The sequence below is a fragment of the Telmatherina bonti genome (genome assembly GCF_933228915.1).
Source record: "Telmatherina bonti genome assembly, chromosome: 22".
Classification (NCBI taxonomy): domain Eukaryota; kingdom Metazoa; phylum Chordata; class Actinopteri; order Atheriniformes; family Telmatherinidae; genus Telmatherina; species Telmatherina bonti.
In genome coordinates, this window is record NC_136631.1 from 29177959 (window position 1) to 29205589 (window position 27631).

The following is a 27631-nucleotide window of genomic DNA, read 5'->3' on the forward strand; positions in this document are numbered from 1 at the left end:
TGCAGTAAAAAGGTTTTATTAAATGACAAAAAAAAACACTAACTTCATCGATCATGAGACTTTTTACTGTTAAATTTCACCCACATTTTTACACAAACTAACCAGCTGCTCTCAGTTAGGATCAGTTTGTAGATTTCCTTTCCATCCTAATTTCTTCTGCTGTTTTCTAAAAAAAGAAAAAAAAAGAAAATGTGGTGGAGCAAAGCAGCAGAGAGCAGGTTGCTCCACCTAATAAGGCAGCCAGTTGGGTGGTGGTCACATGTTGTTAAATCCCATCATGCCTTTCATGTTGCCAGCAGCTCCTTGTTGGAACTGACGCATCATGGACTGAAGACCCGCCATGCCACCTGGAAACACATATGACGATGAGATCTGGAATATGGCTCAGGGTTAAAGCTTCGCACCAGGGTAGTATTGGGAGATACGGTCTATAAGTCTCACCCATATGGTGCAGGACTCTGGGGTCCATCATCTTTGCCATTTGCTGGTTTAGTTTGGCCATCTGAGACGGGTTGACGTTCTTGGACATGTCTCCTCCTGAAAATACAAAAATTTCAGCACCAGGTCTAACCTTGACCACTGAGACCTTCTGTCTCGAGTCTTGGCTGGTTTTAAGACCTCCTTCTGGTTACCTTTGAAGAGGCCTTTAATGCCCCCCATTTTCTTGACCATCTGAGCAAATTTGGTGTACTGAGTCAGCAGTTCCTGAACATCTCTGGTAGCAACCCCTGAGCCTCGGGCCACCCTTTGAATCCGGTTAGGTTGCTTACTGAACAGCTTGGCTCCATCTTTACTGTCCAGCTCTGGAGAGAAACCAGTTAGAGATACTGTAGCAGTGGTTCAGACATGAAGATCTGAATTTTACTGGTTAATAACCCTGAAGAGGACGAGGTGTGCGTGTTTGTGTTACCCTGGTCATTCATACTGTCCATGATAGTCATCAGCTTCTTCAGTCTGGCCATCGACTCCTGTTCATTTCCTTTACTCATGAAGTCTGTACCAAATCCTGGAATCATACCCTGAAAAAAGAAAAAACACACACACACACACACACACAATCAGTTCAGCTTCTGTTTCATCAGAACTGAACCGTCAGTACTTGGAACACGGAACACTTTGTCACATTTAAGTGAAAGTTTAGATTTGTTTTCATTTCATTGAGGCTTCCAGGCCAACTTTTTAATTTGGGCTCACCCAAGGGATGGGCATTTCATTTTTCAAGTCTACTAGTCACCAGTCAAAGTCAATTACTGAATTATTTTTGACCCACCATGACCACCCAGAAGAAAATTTTTGTTGGGCTGTAGTCTTAAAAACTGTTCTTATGTAAAGTCATGGTGTGAAGACTACATTAATTGCATACGGCTTGTGGGAGACACACAGAAGAACCACACCATCCAGTCTCTAGCTTTCAGATCAGCTGTTTGTTAATCCACTGATTGGTTAATCAATTGTATGTGTAATGAAATTTAATCTTGAACACTGTCTGCCAGATCTCTATACCAGAATATGACGTCATTACCAGAAATCAGCTGAGATGGCAGTAAAAAATGCTGTCAAATCAAATAATTTCAGGGTAGTATAAGGTCCATTTAGCTCCAAATTGTCTTCTTTTATCCTATAAATTCTCAGGCTTCGTGCTTTGGTGTTATAGTCGAGGTTGGTTATTAGAAAAATATTTACAGGTAATTGGGCAAGTGTTTAGGGTTGTGTGATTTTTTTGGGTGAATTTCAGACTGATATTTGCTTAAAAACATTGTCAAATGTTTTTGGTGTTGTATGACTAAGTTTTAAAAATTTCTGTACGCTAAAGCGTTGATGAATCTTGAAACAACTTCAGATAATGTCAGGGAGCAAACAGACCATGAAGTCCAAGGAACACACCAGGCAGGTCAGGGATAAAGTTGTGGAGAAATTTAAAGCAGGGTTAGGAAAAAAAAAACATTTTCCAAGCTCTGAACATCTCACGAAGCGCTGTCAAGTCCATTATCCGGAAATGGAAAGAGTATGCCACAACTGCAAACCTACCAAGACTTGGCCGTCCACCTAAACTTCCAGGCCGAAAAGGAGAGCGCTGACAAGAGATGCAGCCAAGAGGCCCATGCTGACTGTGGACGATCTGCAGAGATCCACAGCTCACGTGGGGATACTGTCCACAGGACAACAATTGGGCATGCACGCCACAAATCTGGCCTTTATGGAAGGGTGGCGAGAATTAAGCTGTTGTTAAACCCAGAAGTCCCGTTTGCAGTTTGCCAGAAGCCATGTGGGGGACTCGGCAAACATGTGGAAGAAGTTGATCTGGTCACTTTTTGGCTTAAATGCAAAACATTATGTGTGGCAGAAACACAGCAGATCACCCTGAACACACCATCCCCACTGTCACACATGGTGGTGGTAGCATCATGCTCTGGGGGGGCTTCTATTCAGCAGGGAACACACCATCCCCACCGTCACACATGGTGGTGGTAGCATCATGCTCTGGGGGGCTTCTATTCAGCAGGGACGGGAAGTTGGTCAGAGTTGATGGGAAGATGGATGGAGCCAAATACAGGGCCATCTTGGAAGAAAACCTGTTTGAGTCAGCAAAAGACTTGCGACTGGGGCGGAGGTCCACCTTCCAACAGGACAACGAGCCCAAACATAAAGCAGGGCTACAATGGAATGGTTTATCCCAAAAGACTTGCAGCTGGAATTGAAGCAAACGGCGGTTCCAAAAAGTATTGACTCAGGGAGGCTGAATACTTTTGCACACTGCACTTTTCAGCTTTTTATTTGTGGAAAAATCATCAATGTGTAAGGGCTATGAATAATGAAGTCCGTCTATCTGTGTGTGTATATATATATATATATATCTATCTATATATATCTATATATATATATCTATATATATATATCTATATATATATATCTATATATATATATATATATATATATATATATATATATATATATATATATATATATATATATATATATATATATATATATATATGTATATATGAAAACCCAGCAGCAGGACCGCTACCTCCTTCTTTGTGCAAGGAGGAACAGGAGGAGCACTGCCAGAGCCCTGTAAAATGAGTTCCAGCAGGCCACAAATGTGCATGTGTCTGCTCCAACAGTCAGAAACAGACTCCATGAGGGTGGTATGAGGGCCCGATGTCCACAGGTGGGGGTTGTGCTTACAGCCCAACACCATGCAGGACGTTTGGCATTTGCCAGAGAACACCAAGATTGGCAAATTCACCACTGGCGCCCTGTGCTCTTCACAGATGAAAGCAGGTTCACACTGAGCACATGTGATAGATGTGACAGAGTCTGGAGACGCCGTGGAGAACGTTCTGCTGCCTGCAACATCCTCCAGCATGACCGGTTTGGCAGTGGGTCAGTAATGGTGTGGGGGGGGCATTTCTTTGGAGGGCCGCACAGCCCTCCATGTGCTCGCCAGAGGTAGCCTGACTGCCATTAGGTACCGAGATGAGATCCTCAGACCCCTTGTGGGACCATAGGCTGGTGCGGTTGGCCCTGGGTTCCTCCTAATGCAAGACAATGCAAGACAATGCTAGACCTCATGTGGCTGGAGTGTGTCAGCAGTTCCTGCAACACGAAGACATTGATGTTATGGACTGGCCCGCCCGTTCCCCAGACCTGAATCCAGCTGAGAACATCTGGGACATCATGTCTCGCTCCATCCACCAACGCCAAGTTGCACCACAGACTGTCCAGGAGTTGGCAAATGCTTTAGTCCAGGTCTGGGAGGAGATCCCTCAGGAGAACATCCACCGCCTCATCAGGAGCATGCCCAGATGTTGTAGGGAGGTCATACAGGCATGCGGAGGCCACACACACTACTGAGCCTCATTCTGACTTGTTTAAAGGACATTACATCAAAGTTGGATCAGCCTGTAGTGTGTTTTTCCACTTTCATTTGGAGTAGAACTCCAAATCCAGACCTCCATGGGTTGATACGATTTTCATTGATCATTTTTGTGTGATTTTGTTGTCAGCACATTCAACGATGGAAAGAACAAAGTATTTAATAAAAATATTTCATTGATTCAGATCTACAATGTGTTACTTTAGTGTTCCCTTTATTTTTTTTGAGCAGTGTACATATATTGGATTAAGTGGCATAGAAAAATGGATGAATGAATGATATGAAAATGTAGAGGTTTTTAATTTATAGCTCACTATGCACCACCTTCTCAGGGCTTGCCCGTGTTGTCTATTGTCTGAATTTGTGCTTGGTCTGGTGGAAGGTGTTTTTTGCCTGCTACCCTCTATCCTAATGTACTTCTGTTCTTTTCTGTTGAAAGGCGGTGCTGGATAAAGCCGGCTGCGAGTCCTCAGGACTGTCTGGACTGTTATCTTTGTTTGTTTGATCTTGGTCAGGTTGTACTGGAACCTTGAGTTTCCCCTCGTGGATGAATAAAGTATTCTTGTATCTTGTATGCTGTTATTTTATTAGTCCGACCAACTGAAGACCAAATTGTACTGGGAATAAAATGGTTTAATGTGATATTTTAAATATTTAATTTGCTTTAACCCTGCAGGTAAATATCAATGACCTTCAGATAACTGAGGCTCAGGTGATGCTGTGCAGCTGTGCATGAGTGAGGGTACCATTATTTGTCCAAAGGGTCCCATCTTCATGATGTTCTGGAACTGCTCGTACATGTCTCTGAGGGTGAACTGCCCTGCAGGTCAGAGGTCATAGGTCAGAGGTCGTACCATACCGATCTGAGCAGGCTACTACAGTGGTTTCTTACCATGTTTCAGCTTATCGATCAGCTCCTCATTGTCATCCAGCTTCAGTTCATTTACCCTGTCAATCAGTCCTTCGATGTCACCCATGCCTGATGAGAGGAGGAGCTCATTCAGATTTCCAAGGAAACACCAAGTAGTTTATTACAGGTGTGACTTGGCTACTAGTAAAAGACCAGATTCCTGGCTAAACATGTAGGTGCAGCATTTAGCTCTAAGGCTGCAACAAGTGAAAAACTGCCAATTGAGATTCAACTCTCAACAAATGTGGGCATTTTCACATCCAGATTAAGACATTTCTGTTGTCATGCACTATGCATGAAATCCACAAAGTAACGTAACAGATCTTGCATTCATTTTTTTAAATGAATGACTTTATTGCAATTTGGTTGTTTGTTGTTGTCCTCCATGTTTTTTTTTATACCCTCTGTAATGCTTTTAATGTTTTTATGTAAGTTACTACTTAAACCAGTCAGCAAATTCACACCAAAGAAGTCTTTGTAAACAGAACCTAAACATAGTGGTTCCTAGACTTAACGATGACATCATCAGTGGGAAAGGGCTGTATATACCTGAATGCTAGACAGTTGGATTACCCAAGAGATACAGCAAAAAAAAAAAAAAAAATAAATAAATAAATAAAGCTGTCAGTGGTGCTACATTAAAACAATGTCAATAAAGTTAAAAAAAAATGGTATCAAAGAATCAATCTTCAGAAAGTCACCAAGAAACACTGTGCGACTATTATAAAGGGGAAATAGACATGTTGTTACACATCCATTACCACAGCAGACAGACTGAGCTTCATTAATCACTGGAACCATTCATTTAAAAGAAAACTTGTATTTCTGGATACATAACCTCTTTGTGACATCCTAATGGCTTACTACATTCTCTCTGCCATCTGAATACCTAGTTTATTCTGGGAAACCGTAGATTATAATGGAGCCAGTAATTTTCTGCACCAGATCTCCAAGATGATCTTTACTTCTACATTGGTTCTGGTTAAACTGGTGTGAACACAGCCTGGTTTCCCAGAAAGCAACAAGGATATGAGACTCCAGACTACAACCACAACTTTGATATGCCTTTGTACTGTACTAAAGTGAAATAAACCACCTGCAAAACATTGTGCTGTTACAACTGCTCACATGTTGATCTGCATCTCTTCCTTATCTTTACTTCCCTGGATGCTCTGTTTGCATTCACACTAGGACGGTACCAAATCAGTTCTCAAGTAGACCATAATTCTTTTCTTTGGTCCAAACCAGAGTAAGAATGAGCACCCACACTGCTCCAAACCAACCAGAATAGCGATGGAAGTGGAACAGGGTTTGTTTAAAGTGTACCACTTGGCATCAAGATAAATGAGTCCTGAGTAAACTCACAGCTGTTGTCAGAGACAAAGATAGAGGTCTACAGTCAAAGCTTCACCGCTTAATAAAAGTCAAATTTATTACAAACCTATCTGAGCTGCCTCAAAACCATCATAGAAAGAAGACTGAACCAGCCCTGACCAGCTCAGAGATTACATGACGGAGACATACTGCCACCAGTGAAGGTTTTTACCGAGCAGTTTACTGATGAATGGCTGCGTCTTAAAAGGCTCAAAGTCGTCGATGTGTTCTCCTGTCCCGATGAAGATGATGGGACTCCTAGTGGCCGCCACACTGACAGAAAACACAACATCATCACCATCATCATCATTATAATAAATCCAAGCAGTATGATGACATTGTCATGCAAAGGATGCTGGCCTTACGCGCTCAGAGCACCGCCTCCTTTAGCATGTCCATCCAGTTTGGTGACGATCACTGATGCGACATCCACTTTGTCTTTAAAGGCTTTAGCCTGAGATTCACAGGCCTGACCAATGGAGGCGTCCATCACGTACACAATGTTGTCTGGTTGCTATGAGAACAGAGGTAGAAATACATCTGGAAGAACTTCAAGAAACCTGAGGCAGGTTAGTAAACGCACTATTGTAAGTCTGTGAGGCATACAAACACCTTGGCTTGCATTCGGGTACTCACCACTGCATTGGAGACCTGGAGCATCTCCTCAAACAGAGAGTCCTCCTGTTTGTGTCGTCCACTAGTGTCCACGATGATTATCTCAAAGTTCTCAGCTTTAAATTTTTCAACGCCCTCAGAGGCAATCACCACAGGATCCATTTCTGTGTAACTGTACAAAGTACACAGAGTTAACAGTCAGGGAGGGTACCTGAACTCTACTTGTTCTTTCTGCTCTACAGTCATTTAACACATTCTTTTCTCTAAAGTGACTTACAGCTGAGAGTGAGAACACCGCAAGCACAAAAAAATAAACAGTAATGGATATTAAAGATGGGTGTGCAGGTTTTGCCATTTAGTGTAGAGGCAGTGCTTTTTTTTGTATGTTTTTCCCTTCCCTCCCCAATATATTCCTGTTGTTAAAATACAGAAACAATTTTTCCCACAAGATTGTCTTGGAACCATCTTAGCTGTTAAAAGAGCATTTCTACACTTAGCTTAACTCGTTCATTTGTCAGATTTGAGTTGAAAACATTTGTTCAGCAATTTGCCACAATTCAGTTTGCAGTTAAAAGTAGATAAAACTGTGGATCAGACATACAGACAGAGTTTGGCAGGTTGTTCCAACAGAGGAAGAAAGTCTGGCTAATGGTTTAGTCTCATGTGGTGGTGGTAATGCTAGGCATTTTTCACTGGTAGAGCCTAACTGTGGAAAGGGAGTGTAGCTCTGGATTAAGGAGTGAAGGTAGACAGGAGTCGTTTGAGTAACGGTTTTGTGAGCCAGAAGCAGATGCACTGCAATTGATGAGCTGCAACTGAAAACCAGTAGAGTACAATTAGCAGTGGAGTGAGATGAGCTCTTTTGCGCTGGTTGAAGACCAGATGTGCTGCTGCATTCTGAATCATCTGCAGAGGTTTAACAGAGTATGCAGGCAGACCTGCCAGAAAGCAATTGCAGTTACCAGTGCTTGAAATGACCAGGGGCCTCATTTAAAAAACATTGCATAGGATCTAAACTAAAAGTGTATGAATGCCAAAAAGCTGGAAAGGGGGTACGCCAAAACAGACTCCAAATTTATAAAACCATGTGTAGCACTCCTACCAGCAATATTGCCTTTATTAACCACACCTGCACCTCAATGTTTGCGTACAAAGTCCTGCCTCATACTCTGTTCTTGACATGCCCACATTCAGCCATAAATGGTTGATGCTATTAATTAGGGTGCATTGCAATGCGTGTTTAAATGAGCAGCTGATCAGTGTTATTTTATGGTTTACAATGACAAACACGAAGAAAAGTGCAAAGACAATTTCATGGAGGCAGACATCAATGCGTCTGTGATTGAGGTGAAAAATAGAAAAATAGTTTGATAACCACAGTAATGGCGACAAATCAAAGGAAGAGTTGTGACCGGCCTGCATCTGGAGGAGGATGACCGCATGTGGTTCAACGGTCTCCTCTGCACTCTCAGATTTGGAAAGGAGATTAGGAGCCAGTGCTTCAGGAGGGCCTGCGCATATGTCCATCAGGCCAGAACAGAATTTCTAAAATAAGTTATTCATTGGTTTACCAAAAACCAGCATCATGAATCGTGCCAACTACACCATGTACCAGTACTTGTTGAAGTCACATATGACTCGCATATTAATAGAATTTAGGTTTTTAGTTAGGGATACAATTTATCCCTTGAGACTCTTCCGCATTAAGCCCCGCCTCCCGCCACCGTGCTACATCGGGAGTGCGCACCGCACCTACTTTTGCCGTCATTGTAACATCTCATAAACAGAAGGATTAGGCTCATATGAACTCAATAAAAAAAACAAAATACAATGTCAACACATAGCATACAGCCCTACATGTTGGAACCTGAATCAGAGCCTGAAAACGAAGTGGAAAACAGCAACCCACAGCAACGAATGCAGCAGGATGTCTCTCTTTGGTAAACTCACCAGCCATCGTTGGAAAAAACTTTATCCCACGTTTTCCACCCGCCTGATGTATTTGTACATGCCCTTGTTAACCAGTAGAAGGTAACCAATCACCGAACCTTATCCCCCGGGACGTCACAAGGATTTCCAAGTAGAAATCTCTAAAATGACGCGTTTTTCGTCGCCATGGAAACCGAACGAAGAGAGTGCTGGAACTCAAACTCAAACTCAAACATGCGTTTAGGTGATAAAAAACAGTGCCGTTCATATGTCTGATGAGGATTCAACACTGTAACACTGTAGAAAGCTCAGAAAACTCCAAATACCAGAATAGGACCCCTTTAAAGGATGTTCCTGTGAGACATGACATGAACCACAAGAGGACAGATCTGATACTGCTTATTGAGGATTAAGCAGTGCATCTGGCAAGCCATAGGGAATCGGTAACAGACAGGAGCACAGTTTCAATGGAGTAGCCCTGCCTAAAGCCAGACTGATATAGATTGAAAAGGTTGTTATCAAGGAGGAATTGTGAGACTTGTCTGAAGACCACACTTTCTAGTAGTTTTGACATGAATGAAAGCGGTGAGACAGGCTGGGAGTTTTCAACCTGGGCTGGACTGAGTGTGGGTTTCTTGAGCAGCAAGGTAGCTCAAGCTTGCTTGAAGACAGAGGGAAAGACTAGATTGAAAGAGTAGATGAGATCCAGAAAGTTATATGCCTGTTTTGCCGATGTGAATTTTTTTATCTCCCATTATCAAGAATGTCAGAGAGCAACAGGTCCATTTCAGAGACTAACTAATCTATGTTGCCCCTTGGAGGCCAGTATATGACTAGAATGTATGAGGTAATGAGACCTTTACTGCATGACACTCAATTGATAAGCCGTTAGCCTTTGGATGGAGAGAGGTACAATTCCACTTTTTAGAAAGAAGAATGCCTGTACCACCTCCTTGTTCAGCAGAGTGTGGTGTTTGGGGGAATATGCATTGTCAGAAAGGACATCAGTGAATTAATAATTCCTGTTTTGTTTATTGTGGACGGACAGTTCCAGAGACCGAAAGTAAAAGAGGATGTGGCCGATGTGCATGACAATGGACAAAACAGGTTTTGTGGATTGCGTTGTCTGTGGGAGACATCTTGTTTGTGAGAAAGTTTGAACTACTCATGCCTTTGCTTGGTGGATAAAGGATAAAGACTTGCAACTAGACTCGAGGGGCTGTATCCTTTGTGGTCTTAATCCAATGTGGGCTGTTACAATAGCTAATGCTTCTGCGCACCTTGACTGCTAAAGTACCTGGAGTTCACACACCTTATGTTACTTTCCTTCATTGCAACCAGTTGAAAGGGTCTCTTTCTGCTTGCCCCAAGCAGTAAATGCAACACGCGTCAAGGTCTCAACTGCTGTTAGATTGTAGAGAGAACTGCAATGGACAGCGCCCGACACTAGCAATGCAAACAATAACCCAAAACCAAGACAGAAACTCCCAACAGTAACGTACCTAAACTGACATCTACAGTGCTTGTTCTAAACGACACACAATGATAACAGCTCCAGCAATGTCTGGTTGGTTCCTACAGGGTGACTCACCTGCCATAAAAAGGAATTCTGGCTTTCGTGGCGTTTTGTTTTAACTGATCGAAGGCGCCTGACGGACAAGAGAGAATTATCTTCAGTTTAATATGAACAAAGAGTGCCTGCTGCTGGAAATCTAGGGTCACCATTTGAGAAAAATTAAAGGTAGAATACCTGCTCTGAAAGTGTCTGCACAGATCAGGCAGGTCTTCCACCCTTTCCTCTGGTAATAATACGCCAGCTGCAAGAAATCACACAGCTGTTAGATTGAGACAACCTCAGAGTTCTGTTACACTTTTTGATTTGAGCTTCAGAGCAACAAAAAGCTTCCTTCGTAACATCACCGCCCTTTTCTGGTTCAAAACATAGAGTTACATTATCAAAGGTTCTTCTCAGACATTCTCCACTAAAACCAGAATCAACCAGAACTGTGGTGTTTCTGTGGTCACCTTGGAGCAGGTGGTAGTTTTGCCGCTGCCCTGCAGACCAACAAACATGATGACGTTGTTCTTTCCTTTGGTCGGAGTCCAGGCCTTCACACCAGGGTCCACCAGCTAAAAACACGCGTACAACATACATTAATCACACATATATTTTTATCAGCCTCATCTGGGGATTGGTAATATTAATTACAAATCGGAGCTCCATATTTTTGGGATAAACAATGATTAACGATATATATCTCGGTCATGATTTATTCTGTGAAGCAAAGTTGGCCAAGTCCAGACGTGAAGCTGTACTATCCTGCAACTTTTGAAGCATCTCTTCTCCAACACACCTGAATCAAATGAATGTCTCATTACCAGGCCTCTGCAGAGCCAAATGACATATTCAGCAGCTGGTTAGGAAAGGGGGTCAGAGAGCCGGGAATCGAACCAGCGACAACTGTATGGACAAGCTGTAGTCTCTGTATGAGCCAGCTGCTCAACCAGTTTAGTTTACATTTCAAACATCCTTTTTTCTTTTTTTGATAATTATTTTTATGTTTAATCTGCATCAGCCTCTCTTAAAGTAGTTCTGTTAATATTTTTCCACATATCTTCAGGACTGCTTCCAGCTGTAGCTCAAACACTCAGAGTAGGTGAGTCTGATAGAGGAGGCTCTGGTTCTCTCTCATTATTTCTCTTGATCGCTCACTATGGCTCTCTGCAGGGCTCTCTGCAGTCCTCAGAAACTTTAATCTCGTTACGCCAATCCTGATTGGCTGTTGAACAAGTCTATCCACATAGGATAGCGCCACCTACCACAAGTAGCTCATGCAGATGGCACCAATTCACTCAAAATCCTCTTCTCACTCTGAGCATATCCACGTCCAGGACTAGCTGACTAAACTGTCCACAGACTGACCTTATTTAGCTCTGGTTGCTGGATATTAACTATCTAGGACATTTCTATTCACTGGTCACACAAGACTATCTAGAGTGCTTCATTGCCACTCCAAGGTTTGGTTAGCACTAGGAATGTGCGAAAAAATAGTTTGTAATTTACATCTAGCCCTACGCCCTCTTAAGGTGGAATTTGATCTCAGAAACAGACTTTTTTTAGTAATCTTGAGTGTTATTTTGGTGACAGATTTATTGTTAAATCCTAAATTAGTGTTTACTTATTGTCATTTTTATTGTTGCGCTCCAGAGTACCAGATCAAATGGAAACACAGTGCTTTAGGTGGGCTGGTATGTAGCGGTATGCAGTACCGGCACTTTTCAATTCTTTCCCTTTTCATACCGGGACTATTTTTTACAGCGCAGTGCGTACTGGGCGGGACTTTTTTTTTTTTTTTTTTTTTTTTAAAAACAGCATATAGTGCATACCTGGACTTATACCGGCTTTCTTCAGCAATCAGTATACCCTGCTATGACTTCACCACATATTACAACTTATATTTGTTGATTTTAATGTAGAAAAAAAAAAGTTGCCTCAAAAGAAATGTATTAAGACCGGTTTAGACACAGAACGCTTGCTGTAGCCCACAATGTCAACGCCGCACTTCACGTAGTTCACTTGCTTCTGTGTTTACATTGAAGTGGACGTGCTTTGAATGAGAGTAAAAAAAAAAAAAAAAAACTATCACAGCTGTAATGTTACAAACTGGAGCAGAGCTGAGTGATGACAGTAGTACTACTTAACAGTCATTTACTACACCAGACAATGAAGGTCAGCTACTGCAAACTAAGTGTATGGCTGGTCAGTATTTTGAGTTTTTGAAGATTATTTCTAGATTAAAGATAAGATAATATTGCTAAGTTGCATTTACCAGGCCTAATGCTGTGGAAAACATATTTTACAGAGGAAAAGTGTAATAGTAATACACTGTTAAATTAGTCTGGTAATAAGCAAAATAAGTCCAAATGTATAACTCTTTTTGTTTTTAACCCTTTCATGCACAGTGGCCCTGTAGTGAGCGATTTTAAGCTTTTTTTCTTGCAAATTCAATGAGGGTATTTTTGTAAATAAACTACTTCAGTTTTTTTTTTCTTACAAAAATGTGAAAAATGTTGCATTCTTTTTTTTTTTTTTTATTAATTCATGCATGAAAAGGTTATGGAGCTTTTATTTTATGTATTTACTTTTCAGTGTTATTTTTTTTTTTGTAAATATATTTTATTGAATTTTAATATAACAAAACAAAACAACACAAATGAAAAAATAAATACAAAACATAACACTGAACGATGAGCAGTCTGAGCAATATTAAAAAAAAACCCAAAAATATCACAAAAATAGAAAAAATAAATACCTCCATCTGTCACAAACGTAACATCACATATTCATTTAGATAGACCCAAAGCACTCCACTTCAGGCCTGTACCTCTCCGAAGGACACCGCTCAAGTCTCCGGGTAAGTAGTCCAAGAAGGGACGCCATAAATCAAAAAAACCGTCATCATTACCATTCAACTTTGCATTCAGTCTTTCCATAGGTAAAACTTGAAAAATTTCTTTATACCACTGAGTAACAGTTGGTGGTTTATCTTTTATCCAATTGAATAAAATACACTTCCGTGCTAAAAATAAAAGCTTATTTACTAACATAAATTGTTTTCTATCTGCAAACTTATTAGAAGACGGCAGCCCCAAAAGAAACTGACCCGGGTCTTTGCAGATTCTTCTCTTCAATATAGCACTTATTTCTTTTGTTACACAAGTCCAATACTTCGATATCTTTGGACAGCTCCATAGACAATGTAAATACGTCCCATCAGTAATTTTACATTTAGTACATAAGGGGGACCTTAGTGAGTCTATCTTGTTCAGGAAGACCGGAGTCCTGTGCTGCCTATGTAATATTTTATACTGAATTTCTTTGTATTTATTGCTAAGAAATAATGAATGAGTAAATCGAATACAATCTTTCCAGTCAGTCTCATCATAGTGGCACTGAAGATCCTCCTCCCATCGATCAATCAACTTTCCAAGATGATGTCCAGCATATTCATTCAGTGTTATTTTTAATGTCCAGCAATGAGGCTTGAAGTTAATAAAAGTGTCTCCATGGCACTTTGAATTTGGCAAATGTGGATTTGATTTAGAACTTGCTGTGTTTTTTGTCATTTCTGTGCTATAAAACTATTAATCTATAGATAAATTTATTGATTTACATACAAGTATCAGCCATGTTTTTGTCCCATATTTGCATGACAAACTGACAGCAAGTCATTAAGGGAGTACCACCACCTTTTTTGTTCCACTTAAAGCATTGACTAAACTAACCATGGACCAATACCAACCTTAGACTAAACTTAGTGTGTGTGATTCTCCAAACAGAGGAAGCTGCATAATTGAGGAATCTTTAGGAATATGGAAAGAGATAGTTAAAAAAAATATATAAACCAGAAGGTGACAGCAAACTTGGAGATAGATATTACTTTCACAAAATAGAAAGATAAAGGAATAACCGCTAACCTCTCTCTCTGGGAGGGAAGAATCTTTAAATTATTTGGACAAATCAAAAGGGAATTCAGTTTGGAGAACAGGAGCCTGATCAGATATTTGCAGCTGACACATTTTTGTTTTAGATATTAAAGCGGGGATTTAAGCGACAGGTAACGATCTGATATTCTTATAGCTGCATACTTTTTTTGCATAAGCAAAATTGTAGTAATTCTCTGAATGTTAAGTCAAAATGGGAACAGGAACTGAATATCCAGTTATCTGAAAGTGATTGGTTTTCCTCAACTAGCTCTAAACAGTGAAGGGAGTTTGGATGGAACAACCCAATTCTTTTTTTCCATCACTCACCATATCAAACGTAAGCAGTCAGGAGTACAGCAGCAATGCTGGAAAAAGTGTTGTAGCAGGAATGCCCATCACACTCATGTTTTTTGATCTTGCACAAAACTTCAAATGGAATTCTTAAAACTTTTGAGGATTTATTATGAGTGTTTCTTCAGAGATCCTGAAACTATGCTCTTGGGATCGATTCCTGATGCTTTATCTCATTCTGAAGATGTTTACCGCTTCAAAATATTGGTTCTCGCTTCTAAAAAAAAAAAAAAAAAAAAAGCAGTTACAAGAAGCAGGTTGAGACATGGTTCCTCCAAGCTACAAAGAGTGGAAGGACATTCAAGAGGAAATATTTTCTATGGAAAAACTGACTGAATCTCCACTCCCCAGCTTGGACATGCTTGACATGTGAAGCGATGGTCAACCAGACAGCTTAGCCGGGGTTGTAGCTGAGAACATCAAATTCTGCTGCGAAAAGAAGACACTGCCCTTGGCCAAAAGTACAACAAAGCAACTTTTCAACCATTTTCATGGAGCTGCTGAATTAAAAGGCATTCTCAAAGAGGGACTGTGATCACAGGAGCAGGAATTTGATTCCTGAGGCCTCATTCCTCAACTGTGAGGCAATAGAGAGCCTTGCATTGCTCTGCATGCATCCAATGGAGCCACTTTCTGCTGAGAACCTTCATCCCCAGCCGTTGCCATGTTCTTCTAGAAGCAACAACCTGCCATTCAAGCCTGATCATTTTCAGTGAGCCCAGTCCGAAAAAAGCTTACAAGGCAGCGGCGCTATTGGCGCTCAATGTCCTCTCCCTACATAATAATAATAATAATACATTTTATTGGTGGGCGCCTATTAGGAAACTCCAGGTCACCTTACAACAGCAGCTCAATAAAAACATAAATAAAAGATACATAATACAATGATAATCAGAGACAGTGGGAAATGTTACAGAGAACATGCCACTTTGAACAGATGTGTTTTAAGTTTTACATACAGGTTATAAAGCTAAGTTGTGCGAATATTTTGTGCAAACTCAAAACCCAGTAATGTGGGAGGCGACAATGGTCATCAGAGACCTATGTTTCCGCATCCAACACCATGTCATTCAGGTCACAGGAAGAGCACTGGGACCTTTGTTGCTGCAATGGTGGCTCAACCATGGTGGTGAATGAGGTGGTGTCGTCCACATGAGCTATGTATGGTCGGTGGCAGTACCTTATGTGGGCAGACAATGTTCACCAGCCAATCAGGATTGGCGTAGTGAGACTGATACTGCTGAGGGCTGCAGAGAGGCGTGCATCCATAGTGAGACACCTCACTTATATTACTCAGAGACCTGGAATGATGTATAGAACCTAAAGTCTTCTTGTTTGTAATGCTTCGCCAGAAACTGAGGCGTTTCTGTTTGTCCTGACTGACTTTCTGTCAGTTCAGCTGACATCGCACCGACAGGCGGCTGCAGCTTCAGAATATTTTTCACTCTCATCTTGTTTTCTGTTGATTCATGGTTCAGACGCCATGAAGAACTCTGATTTGCAGGGAATACAGATCAAATAAATTCCACCATATTCCAGGTTTTACGGCCAATTCCAGTAATCCTGTCAAATTCTGAGGTTCTCTGTGTTTTCCCCATCACAGTGGTCTTTTCTCACGTCTGTGTCCATCTCCATGTTGCCGTTAGCAGATAAGTGGAGGGAAGGAAAAGAGAAATGGGCTACTCGATGACATCTGAATAATTCCAACGTAACATGAACTCTACATCCAGATAAACATAGTTGTCTCATCCTATATATTCAATAAAATCAATACCATTTAAAGACTCCAGCTATAACCTAACCCTAGCTGGAAAACACACCATGCATTAATCACACAGAGCTCATGCCTGATAACCAGTTGAGCTCACCTTGACGAGCTCCTTGAAGACAGCGTGCTGGATCATCCTCCTCTTGTTCAGACCTGAAGCCATCTCCTCCAGGTCTATGGCAGACCTACAGGGACGAAAAAAAACCACCCAACTGTTCACCTGGAAAGATCCAAACCAGCCGGGAGGTTCTGGAACAGAATGGATCAGACTTACTTGACGTTTTCTCTGAGCTGTTTGACCAGTTTGATGTTGACATCAGCCTCCAGGAGAGCAGCACACACCTCCTTCAACATGGCGTTCAACACCTGGAACACAAAGGTGGTCAGAAGAGGTGGAAGACTTGTGGAGATGTTTGGTGGTCAGGTAATCAGTGTCACATTACCTCTTCATTGATTATGGTGGCATTGCTGAGTGACCTCAGCGCTGAGGTGATCTTCCGTCCCAGATCAGCCAGCACCATGATGGCGGTCTGAACTTCTCCTGAGGTGAACACAAGCACATCAAAAGGCCTGCCATGATGCCAACGCTCTGTGCTAAAATATATGCACAGTATCTTTGGTCTGTTTTGACTCTTCCGTGTCAGCTTCAAACATTGATATAGTCTAAAGGTTTAATAAACAGGATGAAAATATCATCAACCTTAAAATCAGCTCTGCTGAATCATGTTCATGAATTCAATTCAGTTCAACTTTATTTGTATTGAACATCTTAACAACAATGTCCTCTCAGGGCCAAAGCCAGCCAGATGTAATCCCTCGAGCATGTCTTGGGTCTTCCCCGGGGTCTCCTCCTAGAGGGACATGCCCACAAGACCTCAACAGGAAGATGTCCAGGAGGCATCCTAACCAGATGCCCAAGCCAACTCCTCTGGCTCCTCTGGAAGTGGTGGAGCAGCAGCTCTATGTTGAGCTCCTCCCGGATGACCGAGCTTCTCATCCCATCTCTAAGGGAGAGTCTGGCCAGAGGAAACTCATTTCTTCCACAGGATGGCCAGACAAAGCTCTCAATTTACCAGTCAATCTATGTTTCTACCCTTACCTATATGCTCACGAGCTGTGGGTAGTGACTGAAGAACAAGATTACAAATACAATCTGCTGAAATTAGTTTTCTCTGCAAGGTGGCAAAAAATACTAAAATATCTAGTTAGATATTAATCAGGTATCAATATCGATATAGGTATCAATAATTAAAAGCCACTTTTTGAATGTCCGCCGCCAACTATTTTGAACAGGCACTGCAGCAGGCAGCCCCTCTCCCTGCCTACAGCAGCTACCTGGTGGACCCAATGTTTACACTGGTTCAACATGGCAGTGGCCAAAAGCAGCTTGTGCCAGTAGAAATACTGAACAAAGGATTGTTGTTTGGACTTCGAAACGATGCTTCGCCTGACATGCTTGTTGTTATGAATCCAAACAGAACCGCGTTATCCTCGTTGTGCAACGTGGTAATCTGGAACACTATATAACACTCTTACATAGTATATGGTCAGCTCATATAAGGGGACATGTTTGGACTTGACCACAGGTGGAATGATAAAATGTCATTTTTCATATTGTTGTAAAGTTGTGGAATTACCATTTGCAACATGTATAAACATGAAATGTTTACAACATTTTTCAAAATGTCACCTTTTTAACAAGATTAAAGGGCGCTTTATCAACCACGCTGTCTGAGTGCACACCACATTGCACTGTCCTGTTGGTATTTAATCTGTCGGTTAAGGACCGCAGTGATCATGGACTGTCGGGAAGATGGAGGAAGCCTGTTAAGGTCTTTTGTTTCCCAGCTGGGAAAACTGCAGTTGATTGGTTTTTAAGTGCAGATGGAAGCTTGATGTATTGCCATCTTTAGTTAATATCGTCTTAAAACACTTGCTCGCCCAAAGTGAGAGAGTGAGCAAGAGAGAAAGAAAGACAAATAAAAAATTATTGCGTCCAGTAAACTTATTGCGCGCATTTTTTCTTATTGTGCGATTAATTGACTTGTTGCTCATTGCGACAGGCCTAGTTCCAGCAAAATATAAATACTGTTTTCACTGTCCATAATAACCGTTGGCAAACTGTGGGCCTGGTTCTGACTTTGCTTCTCTCTATGTGTGCTCTATCTAAACAATGCACTTGTAATTTCCAACACTGTTTTTTTTTTTTTTTTTTTTTTAAGTTGTGGCTCAGAAACACTGAATTAATAAAGTTGACAGTCATGCCTAGCATCCATAGTTACAATAAAGCAGCCATGCTGCCAGGTTTACACAACACAGTCACTTATATCTACAATTTCATATCTGAACCGTATTTTTGTTTCATCTTGGATGAGTTGCACTTTAGGATGCTGTTTCTGAGTGGAGTGGAGATGCAGTGGAACGGAATTTCTCCACTGAGAGATGAATAAAGTTCATGAATTTTCATTCATTTTATCAATCATCATGTGTCTCTTATAGTCCAGGCTGAGAGAAGGGAACCAACAGCCAGACCTAAACAATCAAGAACACAACCTCACCTGCCAGGAACAATGGAAATACAGATACACAAAAGCTTAACAGGACTGTTGAAGAACACATTTATTGGAGCAGGTTCCTGTTTGATGTGTTATGTGGATTTCAGGCATTTTCAAAATATAAATTAAAAACATAATTTTAATGACATGTTGATTGTTTAAGTGTTGTGGAGGACACTACTGTTAACAAGTACACAAAGTGTACTTACTGTACTTGTTAACAAAGACTGAAGTTTCTTTTAATAGAACTTTACAATAGTGCATTTATTCCGCACTGTTAATGTCTTATATTTATTTATATTTTATCATATAAATAATGTTGTATTTGTAATGTTCTAACTGATTTGTTACAAAGGTGTCTTTTGTCATTTGTCTAGTATTGAAAATATAATCAAGTATCAAGCACCATCCTCAGTCTCAGTATTGAGTTTGAAATTTTAGCATCGTGACAACCCTCGATTGGACCAGTTCAGGTCTAAGGTGTTCTACTTACTGTCTATAGGACTGTGAGGTCTGGAGGGAAACCCCCCAAGTTGGGCACGCTCAGTAGGTCAGATGACTGGTACAGGTCACAGCCACACACTTCCTGGAAGGAGGAGGGAAGGTGACGTCATTTAGAGGTATCAGAAAGTTCTCTTACTCATTTCACAAAAAAAAAAAACGGATAGAAAACATGTAGAAATAATCTGAGTAGATTCAGCCAACCACGTTTATGGTAAAATCTCATTAAAAGGCTTAATAAAATAAAATATAAACACCAGTTTTCTAATTAGAAGTTTTTATTTAAGTATAAAAAAAAAAAAATCACAAATAATCTTTTTTGTTTTAAACTAAAAACAACAAGATATTACAACAAAATAAAGATCTATTACACATTTTGTTTGTCACACACACTGGATGAAATCAAACTTATTTAACAATGTTTAACCTTTTTCAGTCTCAACTGAAGAACGCCAATGAGGCGACTGGCGAGAAAGGCAACCATGTTTTCTTCATCAAACAGCTCTTCATGTTCAAGTTTCTGATATTTCAATAAACCGGCTTCACTAGACTGAAGATGAAAAACGGTAAAAGACTTTCTGAACATTCAGCATAACAACTGACATTTTCAGCTCTTCCAACCTGATGTGAGAAACCGCTGGTGAAGAATCATGGTTAAGGTGTGTAATTCAATTCAACGGGATGTCACGGCACCGGCCATCTGATGTTTTGTTATGTTGCAGGTGGGTGGGGTTAGTTGGCAATCTAAATGCCAGCCAGATGTGACAGAGAGTGGCAGAAAGTGGATGTCAGATGTTAGCAGGTATCCTCGGCCCTCTCTCTGAACCCTGGAGTGGATTTTTGTTGATGTTTTCTTAGTCAAAATAAATTAACTGCTTTCGGAACGGGCAAGTAGATGCTGTGAGAGCTGGCCACTATGGTGCGGATCTGGTGGCCCAGGTCAGAAGTCAGGACACAGACCATCAGAAGAATGGACTTTCTGGGGAAGCAACTGGGACTGCAGATAGGTCCTCCTATCAGATATGTCCTTTTTTTTTTTAATATGAGGTCTTTGTCCCTTTAACAAAATATGAAAAAAAAAGTACCAAAAAACATATTTAGGGATTTTTACCATTACCGTGTGAAATGCCATTTTTAATAGTTAAATCTTCTGCTTTCTAGTATCCATTAAGGTGCAGAAAACAAAAATAAGATATGTTCCATAGGATTCTGAGAAAAGTTTGTCCCATAAAATCTTAGAAACTGTATGTATAATACATGTCACGCTGGGTTCTTCTGGGTTAACGCAGCTGACAGACAGACTTTCTGGTATGTATGGGCTCTGGACGCTCTTGGATCGTAGACCAGGGTATAGTAAAATACTTGTAGGGCTGGTTGGTGTTGTGACAACAGACAGTTTCCACTTTTTTTTTTCTTTTTTTAAAGCAAAAGATTCAGAATAACATGAGAGAACTCAAAACATTTCATCCAGACACCCGATCTGTTCAGCACATCTGGATAAAACTTTTACAGGTGACTGAAATCTGGTGTTTCCTCCCAAAATCCACCTGTCTGAACAGAACCTGCAGAACTCTGAAAACATACCACATCTTCAGTGTTCAACATTGATCCAGGATCAACTGCTGAGTCCCATCTGATTCCAGAAAAAAGGAGATGACCTCCTACTAACTTCTCTGCTGTGGAAAAAATCCTTCATTTTAATTTCACTTGGCAAAATATGGCAGCCAGTATTTTAACCTCACAGACCCCCTGTAAAGAAGATGTCTTTCTCCACTCAGAAGCAGCATCCTAAAGGCCTTTAAACAAGTACTCTGAATGTTTTGTCTGAATAATTTTATTATTCAAGCAAATGTCAAATCAATGTGAACATTCACATCAGCGACTAAATTCCGTCCGGAGATTTTACAAGTTTTACTTTTTCGAACTGAGGTAGATTTTTTGTAATATTTGCATCTTACAGATATAATCAACCAATCAGAGATGGCATATTGACTGATAGATAGCCGGCTGCAAGCTATGCATGTGTCACCTTCACTGATATTTCATTCAAACTTGGTCAAGCGCCTTTCTTCTTTGCTTCTTAAAGCAAGCAGTTGTCTTCTAAAGCAGATCCTCCCCCGCGGACATCCTAAAGTCCGTTCTGAAGCGTCTGTGGTCCTGCTTCAGCTCCTGGAATAAAACTCCCAAAATTCTTCTCTCTTTGCTATAATAGGATGTACCCTGTGCGTTCCTTTTATCTTTTGTCTTGCCGTATTAGCACACTTTTGCTGTGGCTTGATGTGGAATCCACATTGCGAGTTTGTTAGAGAAGTTTTGTCATTTCTTCACATTTTGCATCGCACTTGGTGGACAAAACATTGATAATTCACTTCTGAATTATTTGGATTTTTGTGCCGTTTATTTGCATCAGTACCGGTGTGTGAAGGCCTTTACTTGTAGCAATGACTACTTAGCTAAAAGACTCTACCAAGCATTGACATTCAAACCAATCACAGTTCTAACCATAAGCAACTGGAACAAAATTTAAGGGAAAAAAAAAAAAATGAAAACAGCACTGTCTGCTTTAGAGCTTCTGATCATTTTTCCACTTCAAGCAAAGCCCACATACAGTGGGGCTCCAAAGTTTGGGCACCCCAGGTAAAAAATGATTTCAATGTGCAAATAAGGAGCTTTAAAAAGATGGAAAATCTTGAAAAGGCAGCAAAGTACAGTTTAGACATTCTTATAACATGTAAAAAAAAAATTACATCTTATTTCCATCATTTAAACCTTCAAAATAACAGAAAACAAAATATGGAATCTGTAAAAGTTTGGGCACCCTGCAGAGTCAGTACCTTGTACGCCCCCAATTTGACAACAGAGACCTGACAGTGTCCTGGATTGTTTACAGTTAGTGTCTGGAAAGACCAGGTGATGTCAATCTCAAAGGTTTTAAATGCTCAGACTCATCTGACCTTGCCTCAACAATCGGCACCATGGGTTCCTCTAAGCAGCTGTCAAGAACACTGAAACTGAAAATAGTTGATGCTCACAAAGCAGGAGAAGGGTGTAAGAAAATAGCAAAGCGTTTTCAGATGCTAATATCCTCTGTTCCGAATGTAATCAAGAAATGGTGGTCATTGGGAACAGTGGAAGTTAAAGCAAGATCTGGAAGACCAAGAAAAATATCAGACAGAACAGTTCGCAAGATTGTAAGAAAAGCAAGTGAAAACCCAAGTTTGATTGCACAATCCCTCCAGGAAGATCTGGCTGATACTGGAGTCGTGGTGCACTTTTCCACTATAAAGAGGTACATGTACAAATATGGCCTTCATGGAAGAGTCATCAGAAGGAAACTCCTTTTACGTTCTTACCACAAAAATCTGAATTTGAAGTTTGCAAAGGAACATATAAACAAGCCTGATGCATTTTGGAAACAAGTTCTGTGGATTGATGAGGTTAAAATTGAACTTTTTCGCCGGAATGAGCACAGGTACGTTTGGAGAAGAAAGGGCACAGAATTTAATGAAAAGAACCTCTATCTAACTGTTAAGTATGGGGGTGGATCAACCATGCTTTGGAGTTGTATTGCAGCCAGTGGCACAGGGAACATGTCACGAGTAGAAGGAAAAATGGATTCAATGGGATTTAAGCAAATTTTGGATGCTAACCTAATGCCATCTGTGAAAAAGCTGCAGTTAAAGAGAGGATAGCATCTACAAATGGATAATGATCCTAAAAACACCTCAAAATCCAGGGTGGATTACATCAAGAGGCATGAACTGAAGGTTTTGCCATGGCCTTCACAATCTCCTGACCTCAACATGATTGAAAGTCTATGGATAGATCTTAAAAGAGCAGTGCGTCATAGATGGCCCAGAAATCTCAAAGATCTGGAAGACTTTCGCAAGAATGGGTGAAGATACCTCAAACAAGATTCGAAAGACTATTGGCTGGCTATGAAAAGTGTTTACAAGCTGTCAAACTTGCCAAACGGGGGAATAGAAGGTACTAACTATGCAGGGTGCCCAAACTTTTGCAGAGGCCATTTTTTGTATTCTGTTATTTTAAAAGTTAAAATGATGGAAATAAGATCGAACTTCTTTTGACATCTTATAAGAATGTCTAATCTGTAATTTGACGCCTTTTGGAGATGTTCCATCTTTTGTTAGCTTCTTTTTGGCTCATTAAAATAAATTTTTACCAGGGGTGCCCAAACTTTGGAGCCCCACTATACAATGTGTCATATTAAGGCAGAGACTCTGCTGATCACAAAGACGTCTGTCTCCTTACGGTGGGACAGAAACTTTGGCAGCGACCAGTAGGGATGGGCGATTAATTGATTAATTCGAATTTGCTGTTTGTGAAGATTTATTTCAATGAAAATCTGGATTTTTTTTTTCCCCACCAGCATCTTTTGGGCTTCTGTACCTTATAGTGACGTCAGCGCACTCCCGTTGGTTTCCTACAGAATCGTATAAACACAACAACATGGCAGCTAGCGACGTACAAGTGCCTCCATTCCATTTCTTTTGCAAAAATAAAACGATATTTGTAAGTTTCGACAAAAACAGTTGTGATTTATGGGTGTTTCCATTGAACAGTATTTAGCACATTAGCATCACGTTTTGTAAAATCTCGTTTCTCTCGTGAGATTTTTAAAAAATTACGGTTTATGCAAAGTGGGCACGTAGCGTTATTTTAGGGTTTTCTACTTGCTGTGGAGAATTTGTTTTGGATTTTCAAAGCTTTTCTCCCTCACTTTTTTTCTAAAACTCTGAAACTCGCTGTTTATTCCACACCGCGCCATCTTTACCGGGAATTAACTGGTCACAACCCCAACGTCACGTCTGGGGACACATAAATGCAAAAAAAAGTGTTTCCATCACTCTTTTGTAATATATTTCTTTATCAAAATGTCTCCTCTTGAGATCCTAAAAACTTTAGCAATATTTGAGACTTTTTTTTTTTTTTTAAATGTAGGTGTTTCCATTTAAGGCGATATTTAGTTTTTGCGTAGTTCTAGGTGTGATGGAAACGCAGGGTTTTCAGTGTGGGAAGGGTCACATGCCACAGGGGTCTGAAGCCAGATGCAGCTGACAGGCTTGTCTTTCTCTGCAAAAATGTGTAAATTAAACAAAAAACAGCAAGAATGTTATAATACATGTATGTTAGAAATATAGCTTTAATTACATTCAGGGGTTTTTTAAAAATAGTATTCTGTACCAGAGAGGTCCATTTTCTCTAAACACATGTTAAGTGTAAAGAAACATTCATTTTTATTCCCTCATTGCCAATGTGGGAAATTGTTTTGGTTATTTAATGTCAAAATATTCTAAAAGAAATCTTTTTTTTTTCTTCCAAGAGGAGGCATTTTTAGTTATTTATTAGTTTTTATTTTAGTATAAAGTTACACAAGTGAAGTGAGGCCTATTCTTAAATGTATGCTGAAAAGTTAAAAACTACTGTAAACTTGTATTGTTTACAGTGGCAGTGCCTGCATCTCTTGTTTAACAGCTTGTTTAGTTGCACTTTAAATTCAGGTAAACTTTTTTTTTTTAAGCAACTAGCAACAAATAACCATAGCAACACGTTAATCAGCTGGTTCATTTCAGCTGTCTTAACAGGTGAATCAGAGAAACGCGCTGTAGCCTGACAGCGGTTGTTTGGCATAAATACTACATCCAGACCAACATGAAATAGTTTGTATAATTTAGTATATTTAGCAAATGTTGTAAAAAAGAAATACAAATTTGTTATAAAATCTTTACTGTGTGGGGCCATGGTATAGGCGGATTAAACAACCTGGAACCGTGCATTAGATGGTTATGATGCCCGATGCAGAGTTGAGAACACCACGACGCGCAGCATTGCTTAATCCTTACTTAAATTTATCTATTCAGTTTACATCAGTATTTGCACTTTGTCAAGACAAAGTTTCATGTTATGTTTGTTTTCTAAAATTTGTGGAACCCTAAAGACCTTGTTTAAAAGCTACGGTTGAATGTTAACTATATTCATGTTGTTAAAGATAATGGATAATCGTGTTAAATAATTGAGATCTCAATTTCAGTCAAAATAATGAGGATCATAATTTTTGCCATAATCGAGCAGCAACAATTACACATTATGCCTTACTGTAGCTGTTTCTACTCCAGCTCTATAAAACTCTGCTAATGTATCTCCTATGACTGCGTTTAAAATTGATCATGAAGGTCCTGCTAGCACAGGGATGGGCAACTTCCTGTCCTCAAGAGCAGCAGTACCAAGGGTTAGGAGTTTCCCTGCTGCAACACACATCAGACTTAATTAGCAGAATTGCAAATTACTCATTGGTGTGAATCGAGTGTGAATCGAGTGTTGCAGCAGAGAAACTTGCAGGACTGCAGCACTGGAGGACTGAAGGTGCCCACCCCTGTGCTAGGAGGAGGTCTTATCGTGAAGTATTCTCTCTTCCTATCATAAGCTATCTTGGGCTTCACATCTTTCTGGACCCTCATGGTGTTTTTAAGGTGAATGTGGTCCGCCACAATGACATATACAGCCAACAAATCCACACTTCAAAGTGTGCAGAAATTAACTGTGTCCCAATCAGTGTCTGCACACATCTAAGTACGGATTTGTCGGCTGCATACGTCATAGTGGTGCGCCAAGTGCAGTCCCAATTCAAAGGCTCCTTCGAAAACCTCCCTACAAACCCACACTTTGGTTAGCTCCAGGTTGGTTTGAAACGAAGGCTACAAGTGATACATCCTTCGCAGCCTCTTTTCTCCCAGAATTCACTGCGTGCCAGATTTATAAAAAAAATTAGCAGCAAAGTTCCAGTGTGGGTCTGAGGCCAATTTCTTTTTTTAAAAAAATGTATATACACACACATTTTTGTGCCTACAGACAAGCTGGGAGGACAGTGGCATTGTGTCCAATAACCACAAATGAATTTAATTACATGCATCTGACCAGGATTATTTTTCGCTGGTTAATGTCAGCTTGACAGGATGAGCTGTCAGCCAGAGGAGAGCTCATCCGGGACGCCTCCTCCTCATGTTTGTCATTTAATCACAAAGGTAAATGAAGATAAAATAAATTAAAATTACTAGCACCATTTTCTGTCATTTTAAAACATATTTGTGTTGTTTGGAAACTTGGCATATGTAATTGCTAGGCATCAGAGGACTCTGGGTAATTCTGGTACACTAGGTAGGTCATCTCATTTCACTAATGGTAGGCACACTTTGGAGTGTGCAGACAACATAGAACACTTCGCAGCCTAAGTAGGCTGCACTTTTCAAAGTGTGCAGACACCGAATTGGGACACAGCTTATGTCATGTTTACTTCCTTGTACCAACCAGGCATGACAAACACCCATCTCTGGACCATCTATGGACACCAAATCATCTCTGGACCACCTGTGGACATTGACAACCATCTTTGGACCACCTGTGGACATTGACAACCATCTCTGGACCACCAGTGGATTCTTTACTCTAATTCTTGTTTATTGTAATGAACATTAAAAACAAAGTTAAAATCTATTGAGTTTCAAGTTAAATATAATTCAAATCTAAATTTAAACCTTAAAAAAAGAAACAATAAATCACATACCTGTCTGTCCCCGATCAAACCATCAAGCTTAAATTCTGCATTAATTCTGGCGGTGACCGATCATCTGTTTACCAGACCGATCATCTGCTTACCAGACCGATCATCTGTTAACCGGACTGATCATCTGTTAACCAGCCCGGTCATTTGTTTACCAGCCCGATCATCTGTTAACCAGCCCGATCATCTGTGTAACAGCCCTAACCAACATGTCAACAGTCCAGCTGCGCTGCTAACAGCTAGCTGCTAACTGCTAGCAGCTCTGGCTGTGTTCAGTCGCCCGTGAGGCCGCAACGAACCTCGAGTGAGAGAAATTAGGACATCAGTGTAGATGTGGACGGCCAGAAAAAGTCACGGTGCCTTACCGAGTGTGAGATTCTTCGATATCACTCCAGCAGTAATCAAACTCCGCAAGAGAAGCGTCATCTAATCCGGACTCAACCGGAAGAACGTCACCTAAACCAGACAGAAAGACGGCGTCAACCCAACAACCAATCACCGGATGAGTTGAGCCACAGCAATCAATCATAACAGAGCTCCTGAAACGAGACAACCAATCACCGGATGCGTTCAGCCACAGCAACCAATCATAATAGAGCTCCTAATAAGAGACAACCAATCACCGGATGAGTTCAGCCACACCAACCAATCATAACAGAGCTCCTGAAACGAGTCCCACGTG

General features: G+C 40.6%; 1 protein-coding gene across 1 annotated transcript; it reads right to left on the reverse strand.

Annotated features, from left to right (window-relative positions):
• Positions 1 to 27428, reverse strand: srp54 (signal recognition particle 54). The gene is made up of 17 exons (XM_079261871.1): positions 27315 to 27428; positions 19363 to 19455; positions 16758 to 16855; positions 16589 to 16680; positions 16415 to 16499; positions 10734 to 10838; positions 10459 to 10525; positions 10300 to 10357; positions 6801 to 6951; positions 6530 to 6678; positions 6337 to 6437; positions 4773 to 4859; positions 4627 to 4700; positions 911 to 1019; positions 633 to 803; positions 442 to 537; positions 1 to 347 (listed from the first exon to the last, which is right to left on the reverse strand). The coding sequence occupies exons 3-17, from the start codon at positions 16833 to 16835 to the stop codon at positions 256 to 258; spliced, it is 1515 nt and encodes a 504-aa protein (XP_079117997.1). The 5' UTR covers positions 16836 to 16855; positions 19363 to 19455; positions 27315 to 27428; the 3' UTR covers positions 1 to 255.
• Positions 27429 to 27631: the final 203 nt, after the last annotated feature.

Excerpts from the sequence above, each read along its gene's own strand:
- srp54 (XM_079261871.1), bottom strand. The coding sequence starts at position 16,835 with ATGGTGCTGGCTGATCTGGGACGGAAGATCACCTCAGCGCTGAGGTCA. Across the intron at positions 4,701-4,772 it reads GATCGATAAGCTGAAACATG|GGCAGTTCACCCTCAGAGAC; the intron begins GTAAGAAACCAC and ends TCTGACCTGCAG. Across the intron at positions 1,020-4,626 it reads GACCCTTTGGACAAATAATG|GGTATGATTCCAGGATTTGG; the intron begins GTACCCTCACTC and ends TTCTTTTTTCAG.